Below are 15,219 nucleotides of genomic sequence, written 5' to 3' on the forward strand. Positions count from 1 at the left end.
TCATCTATGAATGTGCTGACCTTTTTATATACCCTCCTGCACAGGCTGCCAATCTTGGTTTACTCAGCAATCATCAGTTCACTATGAAAAAAATACACCTTTTCCACGGCATTATTTCGAATTTTAAAGGATTTTGACAGGTCAAACATCCCTTGGAATATGAAAAGTAAATCTTTCTATCCCAAAGTAAAATGATACAGAAATTCTCATGAAAATATTTAAAAGCAGACCTGCTCAGCCTCTCTCCCTCTAGTTGGCACACACACAAAGTAACACTCAGGCTGTGCCTATTAATTCTAAAAGAGTAATTACATAAAGCAAAACAAAAAAGCATTAAAAGGTTCTCAGTTTTCACAAGCCAAACAAACAACTGCACTTTTTATTAACTGACAATTTTATTAAGATTAACACAAGGTAGATGGGGATAAAGATCAAGGTCAGAGACTAATCTCTATACTCCAAATATATCCCAATCATCCCACTGATCTTTATTTCCAGGGCTCTCATTCTAGGCCATATGTCACTGTCACCTGGACCACCACAGTAGGCCAGCCCTTGGGTGTACTCCTTTTAAGTAAGCTCTATACCCAATGTGGGGCTTGAACTCACAACCCTGAGATTAAGGGTTGCATACTCTACTGACTGAGCCAGCCAGGCACCTCTGCACTTAATTTTTAAGTAAATACTAAGAGTTAGGGTATAACGTCAGGGAAGGAAAGTAGGTAAAAGGAAGGATACCAAAGTGATTGCTGGTCCCAGAAAGCTGGAACAGATACCCCAATTTCCATGGGAGAAGCAGGCTGAAGTTCCTTGGTGTTCTGGACTGGGAAAATACAGTTTTGCTTTGTTTTAATATGTGAGTATAAAATTCAAAACTATGGCCCAGAAATTTGTCCTAGAACTGCATTATCAAGCCACATTCCTTTATTTTTTTCATCTTCGAGATGTGAGAGTATACAAGACAAAGAAAGGAAAAGTAGCAAGACACAAACTACTTTTCAGAGACTTGTGCAATTAGAAGCAGTTTGAGATCTTCTTCCCCCTTCAGCAGATGAAGAAACAGGTCCACAGCTATGACATGAGTTATACCAACCTTCAGCTATCTACTCACACAGCTACTAATCCAAGAAGGGTGGTAGCTGGAAGGGTGGAAACACGGTGGGAAAGCACGGTCACAAATGGTTTTTGAACAAGAAAATCCAAAGCAGACAAAATGCAGTACAGTCTCCACTTGGGATGTGAATGTGCCTTTCATTCCACCAGAATAGAAAATGCAGTATTGGAGGTAAGGAAATGTGCAAAATGAGTGACTACAGCATAACAAAGGATTAATAGTCTTCTTGGTCGATAAAGAACACTTATAGATCAGTGTATTTTTTTTTTTAAAGGTATTTGAGAGCAAGAGATTGAACCAGCATAGGGAGAGAATCCCAAGCAGACTCCCCGCTGAGAAAGAAGCCCCATGCAAGGCTGGATCTCATGACCCTGGGATCATGACTTACACTGAAACCAAGAGTCAGATGCTTAACTAACTGAGCCACCCATATACCTCTATAAATCCGTGTTAAAAAAATAAAAATAAAATATTCAAATGGAAAAATGGACAAACGATATGAATAGGTAATTCATAAAGAAACGAGAATGGCCAATATGGAGTGTTAAAACTTCCCAAAAGCAGGAACAAGACAACCAAATAGTTGGGATTTATTTTATGATAGTACCAGTGTGGAGGGGAAAAAAATGGCACTCTGTTTTAGTTCCATAAATTGATACTACTTTTCTTGAGGGGAATTTAGAAACCTGTATAAAGAGTAAACAATGCTCGTTTCAGATCAACCAGTAATACCACTTGCAGAAGTAAATGAGCATGCACCATCATTTCAGCATTTTTGTAGCTAAAAATAGAAAAAGTTTAAATGTCTAACAAGAAGGAAATTAAACAGATTTTTTTTATCGATGGTCTATCATGCAGCTATTCAAAACCATGTTTATGGAGAACATTTGTGTTAAAGAATGCTCATGACGTAGTATGCAAAAAAAAAATCAAATGATTCCAGTTTCATATGTACAAAAAAGAAACACTAAACTGTTAAAAGGAGCTGTTTACAGGGTTTGGAATTATAGGGGATATTGGTTTTCTTTTCCTTTTTTTAAATACTGGTTTTTAACAATAGTTTTAGTGTCACGGAACCTGGATTGGATCAGCCGATGGAAGAACCAAGCGGCACTCGGAGATCTTGGAGGATAGGAGGTTTATTTAACGCTGGCGGGCTCAGAGGAGGATGATCTCCAAAGGTCTGAGGCCCGCGCACAAAGGGGGTAATTTATACACTTTTACTTCCATATTATGTGGCACTTTCCGAGGCACTGCAGGCAGGGCAGGAGGGAAAACCCGGAACGGCCCTTGGGCCGGGACTGGGATTCCCCTGCTGGCTGGGTGGGCCACCTTAGAACACACATTTCCCTTATCATTCGGATAGCAAGTTTTCCTCTGTATTCTTTAATTCCCTAACATAAGTATGTATTACTTCTATTTAAAACTGTTCTTTAATAAAGTAGAAATCTTCTGAATCCCAGAATTTAAAAATTCTATGTAATAAAAGGGCCTAAATTAGAGTTCAAAATATTTTAATACTAAATTTTTCATTTTATATGAAATTTGAGAAACACTGAAAAAATTTTTAATTTCAATTTAACTTAGTCTTCAGACTCATTCTGTCTTATTAGCAGGTAGAAAATCTGAAAAGCAAATGGTGATGATGGGGGTGAGACTAATGACAATACATTTTTGGCAATTTTTTTAAACACTGAACACTCCTATAACCCTCATCCAGTCTTCAAAACCAAAAGAACATAAACAAGTAGAAAAAGAAAAATCACACCCTTTCTCAGAAGTTGTGAACAAAGCCAACCCACCACCACCACCACCACTAAACCTTTTAAGTTTGGTATGTTGAAAGCAACTACTAAGCACTTGTATATTCTTTTGGAAATCCCTGAGAAAGGCCATTTACTTTCCCACATATCTGTTATAAATCACACTGTCCTTGTTTATATTTGGATGAAGCCCACTTGATTTTTGTGAAACGAGCAGGTACCTGATGGCAAGAACAAGTTGGAGAGTATTAGGTTGCAGTAAGACCTGTTTCCCCATTCCCAGAATCATCTTAAGTTTCCTAAAGTGAAAAACAAAAAAACCAAATATTTGTAAAATTAATGTCCACTTTATGCCTCCCTCCCGACAGTAAGTTATTTACAGGGGATAAAACACAGGCTCGCGCGCGCTCTCTCTCTCTCTCTCTCTCTCTCTCTCTCACACACACACACACACACACACACACACACAAACACACACACACACACACACACACACGAAGGGAAAAAAATTTCAATTAAAAAAAAGTACAGCAGAATCTAACAATCATTAGCAACAATAAAATTACCAAGATTATTACTGTTAGCTTTTATTAAGCAGCTACGTATACTACCTGCATTTCTTCTTTTCCTGTTCTGGTCCCTCTGTACCACTGTGGCTGCCTCATTAGGTGGCTTACATGCTTGGGTCCATTTTTTTTTTTTTTCTAATTATGCTCAACTTTATGGGAACAAAGACTGGTGAAATTTCTCCAAAAACAGACTTTTCTTAGTACTTTATAGGTTGATATTGAAGCCAAACTTAGGACATCTTACCAAAATGCATGTGATAAAAATTATGTTGTCAAATAAAAATCACTGCCTTCACAATATATATAGCATTCTGCATAGTATTCATGGTAAGTATTTATTAAAACAAAGATACATGAATGCACCCCCAAGACGGCACCACAAAATATTAAAATCCAATCCTGTCATGATCTAGTTGAAAGATATGATCTTTTAAAGTAATGAATGTACCTTGAAGAAATGTTTTAGGTCAAATAACATGAAGGAAAACCTATATTTTAAGTACTATAATTAAGATCCCAGGTATAAAGTAATATAAACCAAGTACCTGAAGTTATAACCAATAAAAAACACACAGGTAACTCTTGTCTTTAGAAAACAGACATTCAACCAAGCGGAAAAGACCATTAAAATCATTATATAGCATTTATGAAACTAAAAAAAAAAAAAATCAGTAGCCTCAGACTTTGGGAGAACTTGTGTTCCTAGAGTATGAATATATATTGTTTAATCAGTACACACTTATTAGGATTTTTCAGGTCTATCATTAGTTAGAAATGGCCATCACAGCTAAAGGCTACAAAACCTAATAAATGAGAAAATTACTGACAAGATTATTAATGGTTGAAAACAGTTGTACAATAGCAAACAAAATATCCCTGAAAAAAGGTAGACCTCAAAAGGATGTAAGAAGTCAAAAAAGATCATAGAACTATAGAATACTAAGTTAGAAAGAACACAAAAGCTCAGTCATGCTTCTGAAATATTTGCAGTCTTTGAAGAAACAAACCATGAATGAGAACAGTTACAATCAAAACAAACTCGATACTTTTACAAACAATACTTTCAGGAAAATAGAGTTGTGGAGGAAAATAAAGAAAATACAAAATTTCTACATAGAGAAATAAGTGCCACAATCCTCAATCACTTAGTCAACAAATATTTGCTGAATGCATTTGTGTGCTACACACTGGGGATATAATAACAACTAGGACAAAAATGGCTCCTTCAGGGAACCCCTATTCTAGTAGTTGTAAGATCTAGTTCAACATGTTTCTCAAAATAGGGTGAATTGAAATCATCCAGATCCAAGTTCAAACTTCAGATGCTCCATCCTCAGGAATTCTGACTCAGTCTTGGGTGGAACCCAAGAACGTACTTTTCAAAAGCTTTAGTGGAAAGAGAAATTTTAGCTCTATTAATTAGCTAAACAGATTTAGCACCCTTATTTTAGAGATGAAATAGACAAGTCTGTTTAAAGGGTTTATTCTAAAGAATGAAATATTTTTCAAAGTGCTTCGCGCATACTACCTGACACAGGTGTATCCAAAACGCAACTAGGAAACAACTATATGAGTCTGAAAATCTAGATTCATATTTAACTCAGATGCTTACTTAATATATAGCACCAGACAAGTCATTTAACATCTGTGAGCATTAGTTTCGGTCTCTAATTTGTGGGTAATATTTGTACTCTTTACTAGAGACACTGGAAGAAAACACTTGCGTATTTTTATTAGGCCACAAAAAATACCATATGAAGTTAAGAGAGACTACCGGCACTGTTATAGCAAAGTATACAAAACCGTAATCCTAAAATAAAGGGAAAAGACTTATGAGGGGGAAAAAGTTAAGCAAAAAAAAAACTTTTTACCATATTTATCCAACAAAATGTCCTTATTCAAGAGTTTAAGTACCAACTGTGTGCCACCTAGAGAGTAACTCCCAAATGTCAACCAGGAATATAGTCTCCATAAACACATTATTAATATCACCAATCTTAACACTGCTTTGAGGGTTGCACAAAGACAAGGTAGACAGAGTCTCAGAAGTAAACACTGGCCAGAAAGACTAGATCACCTAGTCCAACCACCTCTTTAGTTCTTACAACTCTTTCTGTAACAATCCCAACAAATAATCCTCTAATTCCACTGGTTAGAAACCTACCAATTGTAGAACAATCTGAGGAGCTTTGATAAGTAGAGATTCTGAAATTCTGATTCACTAAGTCCAGGGGAGAGTTTCAGGACCTGTTGGGGCAATATGCCTTCCAAGTGATTGTGAAGTGCAGCCAGAATCTAGCCTCCAGGGATGCTGCCCTCACCAGCCAATTCCACATTTGGACAGTGCAATTAATCTGATGTTGGATTGGAATCTTCCCACTTTAGTTTCCATCGTAGTCCTAGTTTACTGTGGGTTCCAAATACAACACAACTTAATCCATCTCCTGATTAAACATCTCCTGTTCCTTCAAATAACCTATATATGATATGTTCCACACCAGATAACCCTAAGTTTGTCCACATTTTAATATATGGCACCCAGAAGAGAATACAATCCTCATGTAGAATACAATGGGGACACTCTTTAATGAAAGTTACAATCTTTCCATCGACACAGCGTAAGCGTGCCTTTTGTGAAAGTGTGGCCATATCACATTAGGTGTTTTATGGTTTTTTTGTTTTGTTTTGTTTTGTTTTAAGAGAGAAAAAGTGAACAAGCCTGAGCAGGGGTTAGGGGACGGAGAAAATCTTAAGCAGGCTCCATGCCCAGTGTGGAGCCTGATGCAGGGCTCGATCTCACAACCCTGAGAGATCATGACCTAAGCCAAAAATCCGACATTTAACCAAATGAGCTGCCCAGGTGCCCCACATTAAGTTATTTAATAAGCATATTAAAAAACAGTTTGGAATATATTTTGGAATAATTTTATATTTATAAATATACATATTTATATTTATACAAGCGGCAGATATATTACTGCAAGCTCCCACACATTCCCCTCATCCAGTTTGTTTTCCTAATGTTAACATGCCCAGTGGCCATAATACATTTACCCAAACCAAAAATGAACTGTTTAATTTTTAAAATTATATCTTTTTACACAAATTACTTTCCTGAACCCCATTTCCTTTTTCCTGAACATAGACTTTTAGCTTTAGCTTTTCTTTCATTACATGATGCTAGTATAGGCCCTTATCAATGCAAGATTTCACCTTGCAAGACTGACTCAAGATGAAATAAAATGTCCTATACTTAAGATTTTTGAGGTCCTATACTTAAGGTATTTTGAGTCAAGATCCAGTTAGATAATATCACTACTGTCATGAGACTCATGCCATTCACATATTTGGTAAGCAAGATGTCTATGCTTTTATACAATTCAACAGGCCAACTCTTGGGGTAATATAAACCCCCCTTGGGTTGCATGAAGTAACTTCTAAGGCATACCACCAATGAATTACAAATCCAACCAATTATCTGTATATCCAGTTATTCTTCATGCAAAGATATACCCTGTGTGAGGGAATATCTGACCTACTGCATTCTCCATATTTTCTTTTTCCTAGTCTAATATGTTTGCACGTTCTGCTTCCTTTATTTATTATGTTAATCACCATACATTGCATCATTAGTTTTTGATGTAGTGTTCCATGACTCATTGTTTGCATATAACACCCAGTGCTCCATGCAGTATGTGCCCTCTTTAATACCCATCACCAGGCTAACCCATCCCCCCCACTTCCCTCCCCTCTAGAACCCTCAGTTTGTTTCTCAGAGTCCATAGTCTCTCATGGTTCGTCTCCCCCTCTGATTCCCCCCCTTCATTTTTCCCTTCCTACTTTTTTTTTTTTTTTAACATATAATGCATGTTCTGCTTCTACAGGTAAAGATTTAAAAAAAAAAAAATAGATTGTCTACACAATAAGAAGGAATGCATTCCCCCAATGACTCTGAAACGCTTAGGATAAAAAGGAAATTTTCTAAAATTTAACATCTACTGGCAACTCACTGAAGCAGTTAATGACCATGTGTGAAAACTGGTGCTCATGGGTAATCCATAGAGAATTCCTGATGAATCACAAACTAAAACCACAACAAATAGCAAGGTGGTACTGGTAGTATTACTCCTCCAAGAAGAAAAAAGAATTCAATTTACCCTACTGAAATTAGTACTAGCCTTAATTTTAAGGCTTAGGGAACAAAATGGCACAAGATAGCAATTTACTATTAAAATCCCGATTAAAAAGGATAATTTAGACATGTGAACCCAAAGATAGCTATACTCAGCTATATCACTGCCAGAAGAATTTTTCTAAACACTTTACTTCTCCTCAAAACATGTCAATAATTTCCAATTCTATTTATCTCTGGAAACCAGGTTGTGGAATTAGTTTTCCAATTGCAAAATAAAATTGACAATGCTTTTGGAAAGGTTGCAAACTCACAGCCTTCCTACATTACTAATGAGTTCCTTAAAATGGGAAAGACACTTTTAAAAACTTTTATAAAAAGTATCAAAATATCAAAAACAAAACTCTTTAAACTTACCTCGTAGTAACTCCGAACTGCATTGCAAAATGCTTCATCAGCCACAATTTGGGTTTCTCCGTTGAGGAAGGCCTGGAACCGGTCTTTCAGTAACTGCAATTGTTGCTTATTAAGCTGTAAGGAAAAGAGGGAATTAGCTGAAACATTAGCCAATCAGAGAAATATAACGATTCTTAAAAATTATTGCTGAAAGTTAACACCTAGAACTAGTTTTATGTTAAAGGAAAAAAAAAAAAAAAGCTAAAAAACTACTACTTGTACCATGGCTCAATTTTAAAATGTTTCCAATTCACTTCTCATACTGGGGAATCCTAATACTGCAATGCACTATAAATTTCTACACCAGATGGAGTTCCTGTGTTTACTACCCCAGTCTCTTTTACAGAAGCAGGTAAAATCTAAAATTCAGATGAGAAGTGAACTGTTGTGCAAAATTGCCATTTGTCCTGAACAGAGAGAGAGCATAGAGGACAAGTATCCTTGGAGATGGGTGAACAACAGCTGCCTTAGATGAAGGATAATAGGAAGGAAGAGCACAGAGTACAGAGGAACCCTGAGAAAGAATCCTCTGGAAAGAACATCTTTTGATGCTAAAAGTTTGGATTCCATGCACATACCTCAATGCTTGAGGTAAGACAGACAACTGATGAGACAAATCCTGAGAACAGAGAGGCAATAGGCAGACAGGGAGTACATGTGTAAGCGCACCAAGGGAAGAGCCGTACACCAGGGGAGGGGAGAGTTCAAGCGCACAGATTCCCTCACCCTCGGTCTGACTGCCATCATTACTACTGAGGGTGGGTGGGACATGAACCATGACTTATCAACCATGTCCTCTGGTCATCAGTCACCAGGGTCAGCTACTTAATTTGTAGGGCTCAGTGCAATGTGAGAATGAGAAGCTCCTTGTTAAAAAATTACGAATTTCAAGATGGTAGACACAGAGCTTTACACCAAGCGTGGGCCCTTCTAAGCACGGAGCCCTGTGCAACTGTGCCCCTGAAGTCAGCCCTGACCATGGGGCACAGACTTCACCAGAGGTGGGGCACCGGGGGTCAGGCACCAGTTGGAAAATGCTCAACTGCTGAGAGAACACAGTTTTCCAGATAAAACCACACAATCCCAAGATACCATAAGGAACAGGAAAGGAGTGACCTTTCCATTTCATTTGATCCTCATCCCACTATTGAAGAACTCAATCCAGTTCTGGATTCTACAGAGAGATGGGAAGCATTTGGAAATATGCTGAGGAGAAAATGATGGAAGGATTAGGAAAGAAAGACAAACTGGTAGGATTTGGTTTCAAAATGAAGGCTGATACGACCTCAGCTTAAATCTGTTCAAAAGGCTTATTAAGGGCGCCTGGGTGGCTCAGATGGTTAAGCGTCTGCCTTCGGCTCAGGTCATGATCCCGGGGTCCTGGGATCGAGTCCCGCATCGGGCTCCCTGCTCCTTGGGAGCCTGCTTCTCCCTCTGCTTCTCTCTCTCTCTCCCCCTCTGTCTCTCCCTCTGTCTCTCATGAATAAATAAATAAAATCTTAAAAAAAAAAAAAAAGGCTTATTAAAATGCCATTCAAATAGGAGACAAGTGCTTTCCAAAAAAAAAAAAAAAAAAGCCCCCTTCTTTGTTAGATCCAGGAATCTAATAAGACAGTTTGTAGAGAAACTGTTGCTGGTAGTAACAGACTGGAAGAGAATGGTCCTATTGTACCCAGTATAAGAAACCTCTTCCCCTGAGCAGGGATGGAAAAAGACCACTCTGTTTAAGGTTATCTCCTTCATTTTAGGGAAAGCTAAACCAAAATCAAATGCAGAGGCATCACCATTATATTACACTTTCTGCTTCTGTAATATGGAGAGCGTCAAAGCAGGGACCTTTTGTGTGTATGCACTGGGAAGGCCAATTAAGTCCACGACGTCAGCTCTCTAAGCATGGCTCAGAAAAGGACCAGATGGAGACAGGATGGCAGACAGCTGAGAGCACTTCAGCTGCCAAGCCCAGGAGCTGCAAGAAGGGCTTCAACCTGAAAACCAAGTGTCCAGGTAACATAATGGACACGGAAAAATGTAGAAATAACAGACTGGAGGGGATCTTACTGAGCCTTTGCCCCATCTCCGTCATTTGATTAAAACAAAAACAAAACAAACAAAAAAAACCATAGCTTTCAAAACCTGAAAGCCTCAATTTTCTTTCAGCAGATGCATTCTGTTCTTTACAGTGTTTATTTCACCACTGTACCAAGGAGTTAATTTTTGGGGATTATGGCATGGAAAATTCATGAACACCAAGGAGATCTGAGCAAACTAACTTCTTGGAAACTCCCAACAATGCTGGCATAGTTCACAAACGTGCCAGAAGCACCTGGCTAAACACCAGACTTCAACGTTTATATGAACAACAGTTGCTGCAGTTACATTTAAGACCTAAAATGTCAGCCAATATTATAGTGATATATAAGGAGTCAATAAGTACTTTTTAAGTAGAGAGGTCTGTATTTCCACAAAAGATTGGGAGGAAAACAACTGAATTTTAAATCTAGCTGCAGAGAAAGCCGTTTAGAATGTAGAGTTCCCTTAATTCTATTTGCATTATCAAAATAAACCATATTATACATCAACAGAACGACTAATGGAAAAGACCCAAGAATGAGATCCAAATGCACTCAGAAATGTACTAGAAAATACCATTATAGCACCTCAAGTCAGCAGTAAAAGATGGTCTATTCAATCAATGGTGTTAAAGTAACTGGGTAGCCAAGCAGGAAAAAAATTAAATTGTACCATCACACCTACTGTTACATTAAAAGTTTTAATTCACTGGAACTATAAAAAGATGAAACTGTAAAGGTACATGAAGAAAAAAATTCCTTTTAATGCTAGTATGTGAAACACCTTTCTAACCATGATCCGAAATCCCCAAGTCATAAATTTAAATGTTAAAAATAAAAATAAATTGTGCATGGCAAAAATACCATAGGCAAAATCATTAGAAAAAGACTAATGAGTAAAAATATATGTGTGTAACTTCCATCTTTAAGAGCTAATTTCCTTAGACGAACCATGAGAGACGATGGACTCTGAAAAACAAACTGAGGGTTCTAGAGGGGAGGGGCGTGGGGGGATGGGTTAGCCTGGTGATGGGTATTAAAGAGGGCACGTTCTGCATGGAGCACTGGGTGTTATGCACAAACAATGAATCATGGAACACTACATCCAAAACTAATGATGTAATGTATGGTGATTAACATAACACTAAAAAATTTTAAGTAAAAAAGAAAAAAAAAAAGCCAACATACCCAAAAAAAAAAAAAAAAAAAAATTTAAAAAAAAAAAAAAAAAAAACTATTAAAAATCAGAAAAAAAAGAAAAAAAAAAAAAGGAGCTAATTTCCAAACATGGATCCCAGACACTATTAAGAATCTGACCAGTGGGGGCGCCTGGGTGGCTCAGTTGTTAAGCATCTGCCTTCGGCTCAGGTCATGGTCCCAGGCTCCTGGGATCAAGCCCCACATCGGGCTCCCTGCTCAGCGGGGAGCCTGCTTCTCCTTTCCAGCTCCTCCTGCTTGTGTTCCCTCTCTCGCTGTCTCTCTCTGTTAAATGAATAAACTCTTCAAAAAAAAAAAAAATCTGACAAGTCAATATAAAAGTGGACAAAATGGATATATTTAAGCTAGCATAGCAGGCCTAACTTCATTCATAATAAGTAAAATACAAATTAAATCTACATGACAGAGGAAGGATTCTGGGAAGATGGTGGAGTCGTGGAGTCGGAAGCACCAGAAATCTCTCTCCCCCACCTAGATTACAACTGCACTGGCAGTTTCTGCCTGATGTAAATATTTTGGGATTCTGGAGTCGATCGAAGGCTTGCAACTTATAGGGGAAGGCTTGAATGTAAATTGCAGTTAATTTTGGCCAATTTTAGCTTCTAGCACAGTAGCAGCTAGTCATCCCCCACCCCCAAGCTCAGTGGCAGGGGGAAAAAAGAAGCTAATAGCCTAAATTTTCATAAATAGAGGACTAATAAATGCTACATTCAAACAGTGGCAATACTATTAGCTCCATAAAAAGAACAAGTTCCCTTATGTACGGATATAAAAAACATCTTCAAAATATCTGGGCGGAAGGAAGCTAGTTATAGAACAGTAGGTAAAAATAAGCCACCACTCCCATAGAAAAGGGGAAAAAATAGAACACGTATGTGAATTTGTTTCCACATGCAGATGGAAACTATGGAAGAAGGATGGCTGTGGGCACTGGACAGATGGAAAATAAGTGAAAGATTTTTCAACCTATACTGTTATATTCATTTTAGAATTTTAAATCACAGGATTCTTCCCTAAAATTTTAATTTAGATTTAGATTTAAAATAAGCTACGATGGCAACTTTGCAAATCTTTTAACTCAGTGATTATGACTCATTGCATATAGTTTAGATCTGATCTTCCTGCAGGGAGACTGGACAACAAATGAACTGACTTTTCAATTCTCCGTTCAAGTAGAAGATTTGAACTTGACAGTCCCTTTTTTTTTTTTTAACATTTAACATTTCAAGGTTGAGCATATCTTTGATACTTAGACCAAAAACAGAACCATAATAGTAATCCTATTCAATATTCTGATCAACGCATAATCTTTACAAAATCCCTATGAAGTCCTCTCTCAGCCTCCCTCTGAGCCTATTAAAACACACACCTTCATTACCTCACAATAAAGCCTATGCTCATTTTCAAGAACTGAAACCTGTTTCCCCTATGACTTTCCTACAATCCTAGTTCTAACACTAAGACAAACCAGAATAAACGTTATTTTCCTTCTTCCACAAAGCAGTTCAGAAACTGGAAGACAGGTGCTGGCTTGTTTGTGAGTCTTCTCCTTTCCAGGATTCACTCTGCCAGTTCCCCAACATCCTAAGGGTATTCTCCAATTTGTTCACAAATTAAGTATTCAACTGTTAAATAAAACTTAGTTACATCTAAGTACAAAAAAGCACATTGAAAGCTATAACATACAAATGAAACTCATTACAATAGTAATGTGCTTCCTAAAATGTGCTGGGTAGACAGGTCCTGATTCTCCTAAGATAGTGTGGCCAACACAGACAAGTGGGAGGGCCTCTTCCCACATTCTAAGCACTATTAATTCACACCAAAAACAAATTAACTCTTCTTGGCAGTCACATCAACTGACTCACATCGTCCTTATCAACAAAAATTTCTAAAACATTCTTACATATGTTTCATTAAGCCACATTTCATCTTGCTAGATCTGGTCTATTGTTCCATTTGATTAATATTTTGTTAGAATTCTAATTCCTTCACCTAATGACAGGTCATTATAAGAAACCTTTAGTTCAGTTTAAGAAACAGGAAACCTGTTATTGCATGGGTTCGTCCAGTTTGACACAATTAACATTCTTTGGGGCAGTTGACTTTATCATGATTTATCCTGTATTTTCGTTTTTCCCACATACTGTCTCCACACTAGTATGTTTACCAATGAATGCGTAACATTTTTCAAATACAGAGAAAGTTTTAACGTGAAAGTTATCCAATGGGAATTTTTAGAGAGCTTTTTATATGCAACTGCAGAAACTAGAACATAAACATCCTTGCAAATATCTAAATACAGCCAACAGATTAGCCTTATAAACAAAACACTTCAAATACCGACAGTGAAAGCTAAGTTTTAAGATTCTTGGCTGGCAGGGGTAATTTATCTGTAATAAACAGGAAAAACAATTTTCAAAGTTCAGAGATGTTTTATGTTTCTTAGGTGTTTGGTTTTTTTTTGTTTTTTTTTTCGTGTTCAATTTAGATTCTAGCCTTTTCACTCTAAGTCACGATCAACTGAAGACTTAGGCCCGTATCTTGACTAGCAGGAGACCAACCATTTATGATAGTCAGGGGCTCAGGAACCCAGCAAGCACTGCTTGCAAAGCCTGCTCTGGCCTGTGCTCTCCCATCCAGTCTTTACACTTGTGGTGGGGGTGGGGAGGGGGTGCAGTGTGATACCCGGGTAAGTCAAGGCGATCACAGATTCCACAGCAAAGTACCAGGTGACTAGCGGGTATGGTACCTCCAGGATTGGAGGGTGGGTGACGGTGTGTGCATATACCTCAAAGAGATACTGACACACGTTTTTCAAGGAGGTCAAAGGATTTACTCCAGGCACAGATGGTCTCTGAAATACACAAGCATAGCTTTAATGCCTGTTCATGAGACATAGTAAAAGATTTTAACAGGGAAAGACTAAAGAACATTTTCATTTTTCCCTCCTTCACACTCCATCAAAACGATCTACATAAAACCATTGGGATAAAATAATCTGTGCATTCCATGTTTCCGAAACAACAAACTTCTCCAAACCGCCTATCAGAACAGGATAACAAAGGGGCTGTGACCATGTCTCATACGTGATAAATCCTGTGGAAGGCATTGCTATTAGTAGTTTCCTACCCAAATAACTTCTCTTGCGCTTTTTTGTAACAGATATCTCGGATACGCCTATCTGAGACTACAAATACCAGCCTTACCTGGTTATTTCCACGTTAACGCCTAGGAGGGTAGGGGGATGGGTTAGCCTGGTGATGGGTATTAAAGAGGGCACATTCTGCATGGAGCACTGGGTTTTATGAACAAACAATGAATCATGGAACACTACACCAAAACAAATGATGTAATATATGGTGATTAAGATAATAAAAAATTTAAAAAAAAAAGCGAAAGTGTGTGTGACTTGCAGGAAACTCAAAGGTAGATGAAAATCCAACACTTTTAACGCTTTCCTCCTCTACTAAGCTGGAATCTGAGGTGTTTTCTAGAATGCTCAGGTTGGCCCATAAAGATGGTATAAGATAGAGCCTGATGTCCTTCTCAATGGGGAGCAGCCATTGTAACCCTGGACCAACTACGCCCCCCCCCAATTTCTTTTACATAAAAAGAGAAATAAACCTATATATAGATCACTCTTAATTGGGGCCTATTACTGACCAAACTGAATCCTAATGCATACAAATCCCAATGAGGTACCCAACCAAGGAGAAAATGCCATATATTACAATACCATCCCTTGCTGGTAAGGTTATTTTAATTATGAGATAAAACATTCATTCCATAAGTTACTTTATATGAAAAACACTTTATCCAGTAAACTTGCCCCAATGAACAGTGAACCCCAGAATTTATTTTGGCAGACTGAATTCTATTGTCCCACAATATTGAA

General features: G+C 37.7%; 1 protein-coding gene across 4 annotated transcripts in view; it reads right to left on the reverse strand.

The window, feature by feature from the left end:
• The window catches only part of CADPS2 (calcium dependent secretion activator 2), a 508,166-nt gene that overhangs the window by 381,727 nt on the left and 111,220 nt on the right, over positions 1-15,219 (reverse strand). For all 4 annotated transcript variants that reach the window (XM_073899136.1, XM_025865736.2, XM_073899137.1 and 1 more), the window contains exon 2: positions 7,996-8,109. In XM_073899136.1, coding sequence (XP_073755237.1) covers positions 7,996-8,109 — 114 coding nt within the window. The remainder of the gene's footprint in view (positions 1-7,995; positions 8,110-15,219) is intronic.

This window comes from Callorhinus ursinus, unplaced genomic scaffold (genome assembly GCF_003265705.2).
Source record: "Callorhinus ursinus isolate GAN/ISIS: 27379988/994484 unplaced genomic scaffold, GSC_fseal_2.0 scaffold12, whole genome shotgun sequence".
NCBI classification, from domain to species: domain Eukaryota; kingdom Metazoa; phylum Chordata; class Mammalia; order Carnivora; family Otariidae; genus Callorhinus; species Callorhinus ursinus.